This window comes from Harpia harpyja, chromosome 4, assembly GCF_026419915.1.
Source record: "Harpia harpyja isolate bHarHar1 chromosome 4, bHarHar1 primary haplotype, whole genome shotgun sequence".
Taxonomy (NCBI): domain Eukaryota; kingdom Metazoa; phylum Chordata; class Aves; order Accipitriformes; family Accipitridae; genus Harpia; species Harpia harpyja.
The window spans coordinates 68,371,788-68,385,653 of record NC_068943.1 but is presented as its reverse complement, the minus strand read 5'-3'; the positions used below and the strand labels follow the sequence as shown (position 1 = coordinate 68,385,653).

The 13,866-nt window shown below is 37.9% G+C and overlaps 1 protein-coding gene across 14 annotated transcripts in view; it reads right to left on the bottom strand.

Moving 5' to 3' along the window:
* Positions 1-202: 202 nt before the first annotated feature.
* SERAC1 (serine active site containing 1) overlaps positions 203-13,866 on the bottom strand; it is a 28,343-nt gene continuing 14,679 nt past the window's right edge. For 11 of the 14 annotated variants that reach the window (XM_052784617.1, XM_052784621.1, XM_052784618.1 and 8 more), the window contains 7 exons: positions 11,848-11,998; positions 10,882-11,023; positions 9,982-10,082; positions 5,964-6,061; positions 5,234-5,416; positions 4,607-4,750; positions 203-2,674 (listed from right to left, as the gene is read on the bottom strand). In XM_052784617.1, coding sequence (XP_052640577.1) covers positions 2,538-2,674; positions 4,607-4,750; positions 5,234-5,416; positions 5,964-6,061; positions 9,982-10,082; positions 10,882-11,023; positions 11,848-11,998 — 956 coding nt within the window. In that variant the 3' untranslated portion in view covers positions 203-2,537. Of the gene's footprint in view, positions 2,675-4,115; positions 4,264-4,606; positions 4,751-5,233; positions 5,417-5,963; positions 6,062-9,981; positions 10,083-10,881; positions 11,024-11,847; positions 11,999-13,866 lie in introns of those variants that run through there. The other 3 variants (XM_052784612.1, XR_008234783.1, XR_008234784.1) reach the window with 3 other exon arrangements.

Here is a 13,866-nt window from a genome sequence, read left to right as displayed (position 1 = left end):
TGTATGTGGTTTAGGAGACAGTTTTGCAAAATCTAAAAGCATAACTGAAAAACTGTTCAGTTTGGACAAACTGATGACTGGCTGTGCCCCCCAGTACTATGCCTTTTACCGAAGATGAAGGGTAAACATTACATTCTTCCAGCATGAGACATCACTAAAAAATAATGCAGGTCTTTAACAAAAGCGAACATGATCCAGAGCATTCATTTGGTAGATCATTCACCTTTAATACATCTTGTGGCACACCTAGTACATGTTTAAAAACACATTTCATTACTATATTCAAAAAAAAAAAAAAAAACCCCACAACCCTAAACCCAACACCTCAAAATGTTAGTTTTAAAAGTTACACATATATACATACAGCTTCAAAAAGGAGAAAGTTGCCTCAAGAGTTCCAGTTCCAGTAACAAAACACAGATGCATTTACTGAGATTAACGTGTAATGTCATTGATTTGAATCCCTGTAAGCCAGTCGTCTATTAAAATCAATACAAGATTTGTCACACTAAACACGCATTCAGTTATTAGACATCTTGTCTATTCACAATGAACTCCACATACCCTCTACTTTGTGAATATGAAGTGTTCCAATATATTTACACTCTGAAGTTTAAACCACAGTGTATAAACCTCTTTAGAAGTTATGACAGTTCTGTTACATTTTCTATCTGAAATACTGCTTTGCAGTGTTCTTACCTACATCTCGGTTAGGGAGAAAAAAATGTTCTTTTTGCCAGTGTCATGCTGTACGTTCTCTGTACTGCTTTTGTGAATTTTACTCCACAACTTCAGCAGGTCAAAGCTCAACTTCCAGAAGTGCATTTGCAGATGTAGTGTCCTCCTGGGCTGGAGTGCTATCAAGTGGGAACAGCTGAGGTGGCCTCAGGACCTATCAGGACTGCAATGGCCACTAGCACCTGCACCAAGCCCCTGCAGAACTGCAAAGTGCATCCCACCTCTTTGGTAGCTTTTACAGCCATAATTTTAAGGCCAGTGATATTAGATCCATCTCACATAAGTGATGCTAAGAGACATCTTAAGCCTGTTGTCAATACAGGCCTTATTTAAAAAATGGTCAGCTAGGGCAGTATAGCCTAATCACAGCCTATGTTTGTTTTCAGAGGGGGTTGGGGGTGGAAAGAAAGGAAGGGAAGAGACCACAATTAGACTAGGCTGCTTTTAACTACATTGCAAACCATTTAAGACTTTAAAAAAGTGCCTGAGCACTGATGGTTTTTTTTCTCACCAGTATTGTTAAGGTATCCTTAACATAAGCATAAACTCAAATAAGACAACACTGCTGTTTTTCTCTATACCTACACCAATATACACTTGGCCTTCAAGAACTCAAAACATTTGGGATATTCTGCATTTCCAGTGGGACATTATGATCACCTGAATTTTTTCCTGCTTTACTTTTTCTCTACATGAGCTCCAAACTCTAAGCATCAGCTGTTTTGTCAGGGCCTACATTTGCCTAGCTCCACTTGAGCATTTTCAATGCTCTTCTTTAAATCAGCTAAAGAAAGAGTTTATAAATAAGTAACATGAGCCATGGATTTGAACATATCATCTTGGTACGTCCCAAGAGTAAAGCAAGAGCTAAGCCTCTGTTCTATATCTTCCATGAGAACAAGCATATAACTGCCCTGAGTCTGACCAGATACACACTGTCCTAAAGAAAGCAACCTCACAAGTTGCTAAGATTGAGAGAAACGTAGAAGGTGGTGAACGATTCTTTTGTTTTGTTTCCATTTGTACAAACAGATTAAAACAACTACAGTTGTCTATGCAAGACAACCTACCAACCTATGTCTTTCTCATGCAGAAAACAGATGCCATATTTGCTGAAAAATCTGGGTGGTCTCTGAAATGAAAAGGCAAATTACAAAAACTCCTGTAACTGGGCCACTAGACCAAAATACTACCTTCATTCACTTGGATAAATTTCTTCAAGCTTCAGTCACAGTACTTAACATGGACAGTAAACCAAAGCTTTGAGGCAGCCACATGCTTCTTGTCCCCTTTGACACAACAAATAGCCCACCTGAGTTAATTCTTTCTGATCCTCTCTATAAGGCTTTAGTCTCAGATGCATATTTATCTTAATGAGATCACCTACCTCCAGAGCAAGCCCCCCCCCCCCCCCCACTAAAAGAAGATATCCTGGGCACTCTGCATGGTCTAGCTGTATTGCTTCAGAGGGATATCTGTAGACTAAGTGAAACTTCTCTTCCACTGAATCCCCATCCCCTCCCAGAAAAATTGCTGGAGCATTTACACGCATTTTGTCGACATATCATTGTCACTTTAGGCCAACACACATTTTCTTTTTGTCAAGCTCATAGGACTTCAGTTTGTATTTGTTTTGAATATACTTTAGAAATAACGTTGGAGAGATGTCTAAGTTGGAGATGTACTGAAAATTATTTTAGCAGCAGATACTATTGACATAGCATCTTTGTAGTTCTGCAGATCCCCTAACAAATGTTAGGGGAAGAACTTACTGTGTTACACCAAATAGAAGAAAAAACTCAGTCTCCAATTTCTTGGGCTAAAACATCCTGAATGAACTTCAATGTACGTTGGTACAGGAAAGCATCCTTCTTCTTTGGCTTACAAATATTTAGATGATTAACATCCACTGGAATAAGGTCTCCAATTCCTAACTCTGGGAAAAGAAAAAAAAAAAAAAGAGAAAGAAGAAAAAACTACCAAAGTTCATAAGATCACCTAGACTGAAAAAACACATCTTGCATTAACAATTTATCTCTCAAAAGTAACTTCTCCTGTCTTCAGTGTAACTGTTTTGTCTTCATTATTTTTTAATGTGCTAAAAGCATCAATACACACTGTTATAGTCAGATAGAGCTATACATTGCTACAAAACTGACACTGGTAAACCACTAGGTCAGAGTTCTACTATCTTTACTGGGAATACACAAATGTACACTTCTCCATACAGACAACTTTGAAGAATCAAAACTTCATTTACCAGCACCTGACTGACAGCAAAGTCCTGACTGAAGTTTAAGCATTGACATAAAAATGGAGAGGGTTTAAATCCAGGGTATCCAGGTTTTCATCACCACTAATTGCCCATATTCCTTATAAAATACTTTGATATGGAGATTAAAAATGGGACTAGAATGAACCTGAAATATGCCACAAATCACACATTTCCAGGGAAATGAAAAATTTACATTGCTTTATTGTAGAGTACAAGTAATCCATTTTCAGCTACACATTTTGGTGCACACTACAGCATTTATTCTTTCCTGACAGCTATCACTACCAGTGAAATTTCCAGTTAGGATGCTGTGACTGCCACATTCCAGTTTATTATCTATTCACTCAACCTCCTGAGAAATCCTCCGTTTTGCTTGGAACTCTGTATCTTTAACCATGTAAAATAACACTAGAGCAGGATGAAGGTTTGCTTTCGTGTGCCCAAGCATGCATGTAAGAAACAGTGAGCATACTGCTTGTCAGCCTGCGTTTTTAACATAATGAGTGGCATGCCACTGAACCGTCATGTATCCTCTAAAGGCTTTTGAGAGCTCATGTGCTGCATTGTGTGTCATCTCTAGAAGAGAAGTATGCTACAAAATTATAAGTGCACAGTGCTTATTTGTGCACTCTGTTATCCAGCCCTCTTTTTCATTTTATTTTGTTAAATCAAAAAAAAGAATGCCCAGTTTTTCAGTCCTCACCAATAACATCACGTCAGCAGCATTTTCCACACAATTGCTTCTTGAGAAGACATACTGAAAAAATACCACTAAATATTGACTCAGAGAAACAGGGATATATAGTCTGCCTTTTTCAGAGAAACTAACCTTGCATTTAACCTAGTGGATTTAGCTGGTGGAAAGCCTGATCTAAAAACCCAACAAAGTAATGGCTTCTGTTCAAGGCCTTACAGGTACCTTTGGCAGCACAGAAGAGGGTTTTGTTCAGGGAAAACCTGAAAATATCAGACTTAAAACAATTCCCTAAGTTGAACACCCATAAACAAAGCAAGAGAAAGAACTGGCTGGTGCTCCCTTCTCCTACAAAAGGCAAAAAGATGGAGGAAACTTTTCAGGAGGCAAACTCTATTTCTTGAGTACCTGAGATATGGAAGATAAAGGACTCAACATTGAAAAACAGCTTTGTGACTTTTTCCTTCCATTAGCAGTTTGCTAATTTTCTTTCCTATTTTTTAAAGGAGGAAATAGCTGGAATTTGCGGGAGCTTCTGAAACACTATTCAGCCTACCTATACAAGGATAAACAACAGTTACTCATAATTACAAAGGAAAGGACTACAACAATGTAACATTAGACCAGGGACTACCCCGCTTTTTTCAATAAGGAAGTATTACTCGCATTTAGAAAAATCAAAACAAACAATTGCTATTCTAAGATGTAAATGTAGCTGCCTCTGATCTCAGCAGGGAGACTGTAGTTTAAACTCAGCCAAAAGTTCAAACAAAAACCCCACAACATAACAGATGTATTTTTCTAGGTCTTTCTACCAAAGCATTTATAATCCTTCCTGATTATCGATGCTTACATGAACATATACAAAATTAAATAAATTAAATGGTTATTTGACTTACTTGCTGATTCCAGAGGTACGACATGCAGTTTTATCATGCTGCCTATATGTGTTGGTAAGGTTTCTGCAAAACTCAGCACTGAAAATTTCTTGTCTTTGGCAAAAGACAGGAAGTCATCATTCAGCTCTTTAAGGGCAGGAGAATCTGAGAAAAAGCAACATAATTTTTGCAGTGTTATCTTGAACATAAGATTATAGCATTTGTCTGGCAAGACTGCATTGCTAAGGAGATGTTTTGGAAAAATTAATACTGCATTAAAAGAAGTAGCATTTTGTTTGTAATCCCTTTTTCCTGCTATCATATGCAACAGTTGTTTGTTTCTGTGTAGTGTGGAATTGTTTAGAAGATAAGAGTCTGAAGTCCAGCACATGTTGAGTTACTACATTCCTAAATGGCCCAAACTACTCTTCTATAAACTTTTTCTGACTCCCTTTTTTCCCCTTGACTCTACAATCAAATGAAACAGTTACTCAGAATTACTTACAGTAATTCAACACACAACCCAAAACATAAAAAGGGAGTTTGTTGTTTTTACATCCAGCTTTTTCTGACAGCACGATAAAAAAAAAGCATCGCGAACAGATTAGCATAGATCCCTGCTGTTAAATGGCAGCAAAGTGAGCGTACCCTTGCTGAGTTCTTTAACCTCCACAGACGGAAAGAGAAGATATCTGGCATTTATAGAATATTCAGCCAGCTGGGAACCATGGTGAGGTACGCTATAAAATATGATTCCTCTGGTGTTGTTTACAATTTTATCCATTTCTGGATTCTTGGAAGCATCCACCAGCATCTTTTTGACTAGAAGACCTGGCAACAGAAACTGAATTAATGCAGGGATTTAAACCACCATGAAAATAATGATCATGCTATATTATCCATGAAACAACTAACCATATTCTTGCCTCAGTTGATTAGTTCTTAGTTTGTCAAATATGTTAGATTAAGGTGAAAAAAACCAAACCAAACCTGAGGAGGCATTAAAATAAAATGTCAATGAATGATGCAAATCCAATTTTGGTTTGCTTTAAGTGTTGCTAATGACATTTACTATATGCCTGATCATGGAGAAAATTCTGCCTCTGGATTCCCATTTACATGAATTTCAACTCATTGATTTTTGTGGTTTTAAATCAACAGAGTAAAACCAAACAGCAATAATAATCCTTCCAAAACGTATATGCTATTGAACATAATGCATTGAGAAAGTAGAAATCTATTTTCCATTTTTAGGTCTTTGCAAATTTTTTAGATAAACTATTCTGAATAATTGCATTTCAGACTGAATTTAGTTAACAGCTTATTCTGAACTATAACAACAAATAAATACTTTATATCAAACAGGCAATGTGCTTACCACCCATGCTATGTGATACCCACACCAGAGGTCTGTCTCCAATCCCAGCAGCTCTGAGCTTGTCGAGAAGCTCATTGCTCCTGTAAGCAATAGACTTCCTGCAAAGAAAAAACAAACACAAGCATGATGGAGCATGATATGTTAAAAGGCTATGTTAGAATGAATTTTCAGTGCTGCACATCTGTGAAAGTGAGTTAGGTACATAAAACATTAATTACTTAATTATTGTTGCTATATTGAAAAATGCCAGAAACTTTCGTAAGGTTGGCTTCACAAGGACAACAGCAATTGAGCTAAATTCAGTTTCTTGATCTTGCTAGAAAGTTTTATTTTAATTTCACTCACCACTCATTTCCTTTAGCTTTAGTTCGACAAATCTCTTTATGGAATTTTAAACAGTTTCATTTACACATCATAACAAAATTATGTTTTCATTTTATGAAAGCATCATCAATGCATAATGAACTTTATCCCCTGAAGCAAGAATATACCTAATGTCTGACAAAAACATACTTGGCTAAACAACAGTCAAAATGTGGAGCAATGTACAGGAATTTAATAACTAAGTGCATGATCAACCAATACATTAAAAAAATCATAGATAATGTCTGTTATACTTTCCAGACGATAATCTCCAAATGCTTTGTACTGGAATAGTACAAAAGCACAATAATCTCCACTTTATAAATTAAGAGACTGAGCTCTGGAAAGGATAAGCTACACATTAGAGGTTGAAAACGAATCTGTGGTACAACCAAAACAAAACCAATGCCAACTCCCAAGCCAAGCTTGAAAGTGCAACATAGTCACTCCTTGCAGTGTAACAAGAATCAAAGAAAGACAACCCTTGAATAATGAAAACATAAGGATATTGGGGCAACCACTGTGCAAAGTAATTGACTTCATCTCTATTGGTTCTCCGCATTCTCACTAGAAATTGCTTTTATAACACATACGAAAAGGATACCCCAATGTGTCTTCTCAGCCAAACAACAGGCTTTAGGATAGCCGAGAGACATAAAAACTCACTTTTGAAACAGTGAATGAGCCTATACACTTAGAGCAATCATAAGGTTGTAATTCTAATGCTACATCTTTGTTCCTGCTAGTTAAAAATACCTTCAGTATCTTTCATTTTTTATTAACTATATCAAATGATAAAATAATCAAATACTATGCTTGGGTGACCATAAATAGCAGGTAATGTAGTTTTCCATTTTGTAACAAAAAAGACATTATCTGAAAATAAATAAAGAAATATATGTTTATTTCTTTTTCAAATTTTCTTCCATTACACTTACTCCAGATGGACAGAGGAAAAAAGTTGTCTTAGAATCATAGAATTGTTTAGGTTGGAAAAGACCCTTAAGATCATCAAGTCCAACCATTAACCTAACACTGTCAAGTCCACCACTACACCATGTCCCTAAGCGCCACATCTACACGTCTTCTAAATACCTCCAGGGATGGTGCCCAACCACTTCCCTGGGCAGCTTGTTCCAAAGCTTGACAACCCTTTCGGTGAAGAAATTTTTCCTAATATCCGATCTAAACCTCCCCTGGCGCAACTTGAGGCCATTTCCTCTCGTCCTATCACTTGATACTTGGGAGAGGAGACCGACCCCCACCTCGCTACAACCTCTTTTCAGATAGTTGTAGGGAGCAATAAGGTCTCCCCTCAGCCTCCTTTCATCCAGACTAAACAACCCCAGTTCCCTCAGCCGCTCCTCATAAGACTTGTGCTCCAGAGCCTTCACCAGCTTCGTTGCTCTTCTTTGGGTGCAAAACAAGGTATAAGGTCCCTCTACAAGGTCCAGTCTTCTTTGGACCTTGTAGAGGTAACAACCTACATGTTTTTTACTGTCATTGTTTTGCCTAATTTCAAATAGGCATTTTAACAGCCATGTCTTCCTTATTTTTTCCCTGCTTACACACTTTCTTTAATGTAGTAATTGCATTGATCCTTCCTGTATCCATAGAGATGAGGGAATGAAAAAGTACCAAGTTCCCCGTCTATTATACACATGCTCATTTTTCTTATCCCCTACACAAAACGTAATCAATTTTCAGACTCTTAACCTATGAGCAGTCATGCACATGCCTTCACTGAAGTACACAAGCTGAATCTACAGTACTAGTTACATGCTTAAGTATCTGCATAAGTGTTTGAAGGACTCAGATTAGGATCTGATTTAAAGATCACTGAACTCAATTACTAAGCTGTCCTGGTTTCAGCTGGGATGGAGTAAATTTTCTTCCTAGTAGCTGGTATAGTGTTCTGTTTTGGATTTAGTATGAGAATAAGGTTGATAACACACACTGATATTTTTAGTTGTAGTGTTTAGACTAAGTCAAGGATTTTTCAGCTTCTCGTGCCCAGGCAGCAAGTAGGCTGGAGGGGCACAAGAAGTTGGGAGGGGACACAGCCAGAACAGCTGATGCAAACTGGCCAAAGGAACATTCCATACCATGTGACGTCATGCCCAATATATAAACTGGGGGAATTGGCCTTGGGGGGGATTGTTGCTCAGGAATTAAGTGGGCATTGGTCGGCAGGTGGTGAGCAATTTCATTGTGCATCACTTGTTTTGTATATTCCAATTCTTTTACTATTATTGTATTATTATTATTACTATCATCATCATTATTATTATTATTTTCTTCCTTTCTGTCCTGTTAAACTGTCTTTATCTCAACCCACGAGTTTTACTTTTTTTTTCCCCGATTGTCTCCCCCATCCCACTGGGTGGGGGGTAGTGAGTGAGCAGCTGTGTGCTGCTTAGTTGCTGGCTGGGGTTAAACCATGACACAAGCCTAAAATCCATTCAAGCCAAATAACCTTTACAGGCTCAAAGTATTTTTAATTTTTAGAGGGAACATGTTTGGAGGTAGCATTTTTCTCTGATGTGCCTACTTCATGGTCAGTAAAAACACAATTCCTCTGACAATGGCAATTACACTATCTGACCAAACCAGGTACAGTTGCTGTATTTTATCTATCAGACTTATATGAATCTCTTTCCAGGAATTAGCACTTGAATAAAACTATCTTTGTATCAGAAATAGTGTGGCCAGCAGGAGCAGGGAAGTGATCGTCCCCCTGTACTCAGCACTGGTGAGACTGCACCTCGAGTACTGTGTTCAGTTTTGGGCTCCTCACTACAGGAAAGACATTGAGGTGCTGGAACGTGTCCAGAGAAGGGCAACCAGGTTGGTGAGGGGCCTGGAGCACAAGTCTTATGAGGAGCGGCTGAGGGAACTGGGGCTGTTTAGTCTGGAGGAAAGGAGGCTGAGGGGAGACCTTATCGCTCCCTACAACTATCTGAAAAGAGGTTGTAGCGAGGTGGGGGTCAGTCTCTTCTCCCAAGTATCAAGTGATAGGACGAGAGGAAATGGCCTCAAGTTGCGCCAGGGGAGGTTTAGATCGGATATTAGGAAAAATTTCTTCACCGAAAGGGTTGTCAAGCTTTGGAACAAGCTGCCCAGGGAAGTGGTTGGGCACCATCCCTGGAGGTATTTAGAAGACGTGTAGATGTGGCGCTTAGGGACATGGTGTAGTGGTGGACTTGGCAATGTCAGGTTTATGGTTGGACTCAATGATCTTAATTCTATTATTCTATGAAAATTATATCCTTCATTTTATCATGAGTATAAAGTCACAGTCCAGTGATTTTTTTGCTGTGCTTATGAAGAATTATTGGGTAATTTTAAGTTTAAGAAACATTCCCCTTAAGATATAAAATTGATGTTATATTTATATCAACTAATAGAATAATTTAGTGTCTCCCCTAAACATGAAGCAGAACACACTGTAAGAATTTAGGAAGTTGCCACAAACAGTTACCTCTGAGGCTAAAAACCTCAAGCATACCATGACTGTACCTACTGTTTTTCCAAACGATTTTCAAATGCAACAGGAAAAGTTAAATTCACTGTTTCAAACTAGGTGATCCCAAGGATCAGCTTTAGAGGTCTCCCTCCTGGCCCCCCTCCTAAGTGCAGACACTATATTTGTTACCTGTGAGCCTCAACAGGACATTTTGCTTTCCAGTCACTCAAATGGGTGTCATATTCCACAGATATGATTCTAAGGGCAGGACAGTCTGAAGCCAGCCATGTCTAAATTAAAGAAAAGCAAGACCAAAAGGAACTTATAATTGAAGTACTTAAACTCTTGCAAGCAATTTATCAGCAATGGAGCAAAGATGTTACTATGGGGACAATATCAAGCAAGATTTTTGCTCTTCAGTTAATCCCCAAATACATCTTACCCCTAGACTATTATTCTTTTATTACATGCTGGCAAACTCTAGGTTGTTCCCCAGCCACAAAGTAAGCTAAGGATGGAGATGGATTACTAACTCGTGCGTTCCTGGCTCCCTCTCCTGGGTGAAACAAGAATTACTAAAATCACCAACAGGACTGATCAGTTTAAAGTTTTACAGAGATACTTTAGTGGTTATACCAGTATGAGTTGCTTGAAGCAGTAATTACTTATTTACCAACAATATTCAAGTAGCAATCTGCAAAAATTGAGGTACTCAGACACCTATGTAAGAAAAGGTACTTAATTTAAAAGGTAATTTTATGTATCTTTTTCTCAGCAATAACATTCCATAAAAAAAAAAAAAAAAAAGCATGAGGAAAGCAGCCATTGCCACCTCTTTCACTAGCAGGAGAATAATGTTGCGAGCATTAAATTTAGCGGGGATTTTCCTTTGCAAGAACAATCTGTTCAAAATTTCAGCTTGCTAACAAAAATATATCAGGAACTTGGAAAGTGCTACTTGTATAACAGATTACAAGTCATTTGATTCAAAAAAGACAACTGCCAGGACAGTGTAGTTCTAGATACTCTGGACAGCTCTCATTAATGAGAAAACAGCAGCCACAAGTGAAAATGTTATTGTCTTTTTACCTTCGGCCAGCACTGGCTATAGTCCTCTTCCCCTTCTGAAGCCTTTTTATCCAAACGCCGGTCAATGTCTTGCTGTCGCCAGGTTTTAAATGCTGCTCCCAAAAGACCATGAACAAAAAGGATGTCTGCTCTGATGGGCTGACTGATACAAAAAATAGGAATTTTTAAGAGATGCATGGTACATATTCTTTTAGCAAATTAAGTTTACACAGAACTTTTAACCTAAAGGATGCCAAAATGCTATTTTTAACACTATATGTGATTTCTTATCTTCTGGACAACATTTCATGACGTTTCAAAGAAGCTACTCGGATCAAGACAAAAAACAGGGATCCACCCACGAAAGAGAGATATAAAAAGAGGTATGGGAAGTACCCACCTCACAAGTCATATTTTTCTATAATGAAAAACACCATTCTCTCCAGCTACTGTTAATGCAGCTGAGTAGTTCCAGCTTTATCATTAACTTAGATCTTCACTGTAACCTGACTAACACCAATGAGCCAGGGTATAGTTGCTACTAAGTGACATAACCACATTGGAGACTGCTTCAGTCCCAGATACACAATCACTTCTAAAAGAAGCTAAAGCTGTATATTTACCGCATCTTAGGCCAACAGGTACTGCTGCCAGCAGAATAATTAAGGCACTGTATCCCAAGACAGCCGGTGCAAAGGTTAAATGGTTGCAATGCGTGCAAAGCAGTAATTCATCTCATGCCTTGTGTTTGGATTTTTCCATTGTAATACAATAATACTCCTTTCATGGTTGTGGACTGCTCCAACCACTTCTGTTGCTCTCCTATTTGAGAACCTAAATTCAGTTCTCTCAACTCACCAAAGAACAGGAGGAGCAGGTGACATCAGTACAGCAGCACTCCGACATCAACTCTTACAAAGTTTTGTAACTGAACAGTATAACAAGTAACTCAAAGTACAACATGTACACTATCTCCTTCTGCTTTACCTGCTACGATATTGTGGATGTAAAACATAAACACCGTCTGGATACTTTTCTTTCACTGTGTCCCTGTCTAGATTAGCCAAAGCTCTGGATGCATGAGAAGACTGAATGACATGTGGGGATTTCATTACTTCAGCAAGTACAGAAACCCAACCTACATTGAAAAAATAAAGCAGCAGGTTAACTAATTAGAAACATCATCCAAACAAAAGAATTCAGAAACATCCTTCAAACTATACTTGTGAAAACAGATGTTAAAACCTAAGAATGATAACATCAAAACAAATTATTTCAATCCACTCTCTTTACCACAGGAAAGCCAATGCTAGGTAAGTGGAACCTCCAAAATTAAAAAATCCAGAGCACCAAGGAGGCAATGTATTTTACTACTGTGCAGCTTATGATCTGAAGGAGAACCCCTTCTCAGAGGAAAAAGAAAGTGTATTAGCAGGTCAGTGCAGTTGTCAGAGAGAGAACAGATACAAAGTCTCTTTTTGCAGGTAAGATGCAAGAAAAAGAAATGTCCCAGGGAGAAAATGAAGCTTAAAGCATAAGACAGACACAGAAAACAACGCACAGGAGTAATGGCAGGTGGAAAAATTGATGCTTGCTGTGAGAGTACAACCATTTCTAATTTTAAAATCCAGTGTGTGAAAAACTATTTAAGGAATTAAAATGTCCCTGCTATTCTAAAAACAGTATATTATTTATACCTAAGAAACAAGAGAATTAATGAAGGAAATCTTTGATACAATCCTCAATAAAATTTTAAGTCATAGCTACTTCAAGAAAAACCAGACACTTTATAATACCTTACCTAGGGTGTAATATATAGTTTCTTAGACATGGATGGGGATGTTTTATAGACTACTGAGAAATGCAAGGAATATCTTTTATGCACACACATACATACACACACACATTTCTTTAAAATCCTGATAAATCTTGTTGCTGCTAGCAAGAGTGGCCTATAAATCACAATTACATTAAAGTCAAGTTCATAAATAAAACCTGGGAAGATTTGAAGAGAGATTTTGAAATGGAGGCTGATTTGAAAAAGAAGAAACAATTTACTGCATGAACATTATTTCAAAATCATGTACAATATGTTGCTACTAGTATAGCCTGTAAGTTGCTAATTCAAGATAGTTAGTTCACTGTGGACTGAGGAAAAGAATGAATTGACATGTGAGGTTTTTTTAAATACAAGTACCTTTGAGAACCGTAATTTTTTTTTTTTTTTTTTAAGAATTATGTATTTAAATTACACTTCTAACCAGAATATATGTTGACCACTGTGCAAGTTCTCCTTAAGAGGAACACTATCTAAAATCTATTTTCAGTTCCCCAAATACAATGAAAGACTGCCAAGCCAGTCTGATTAAAACTAGCAAGGTCTCTGGTTTTGCATTTCTCTTAAATGAGCCAAGATGAATAGTCAAAATAGTGTTCAGAACCCTTCTGCCTCCAGATGCCCCATCACAGCTACTACACAGTGCATCATTGCTTTTCTTCCTCTTCCTGTGCCAGCAGTTTTTGCAAAGCAAAAGAACCTTAGAGGTTCTTTCTTCTTATGCATCATCCAGCGATAAAAGAGAAGTCTTATCAGCTCTTGACCAGCAGTATCCAACTGCTCATCTCTGGAGTCCAGTTCACTGTATAAAATTCCATTTGTACTGACAGCTCTGCCCCAGGGAGCTGCTGACTCTTCTGTTACAATCTCTTCCTCTACACATATGGTTTTAGCAGTTGTTGTAAGAATGTAAGATGGTGCTAGAGCTCAGACCAATGGCCTTTGTATTCCAGTTGTCTTTCTCCAGAAGCGAGCAGTAATGGCAGTTATGGAACAATAAAAACATAGAGCAATAAAAGGGCAAGTATATAGTGCTGATTCTCCACTACACCCTCTCAGTTTTCTGCAAGCAACTTGGCTTCTGTGTGTAGAGCTTTATAGATTTTTCTTTCCATGAATTTGTCTAATCACTTTTTGAAGCTTTGTAAGTCTTCAACAATCACAATGTT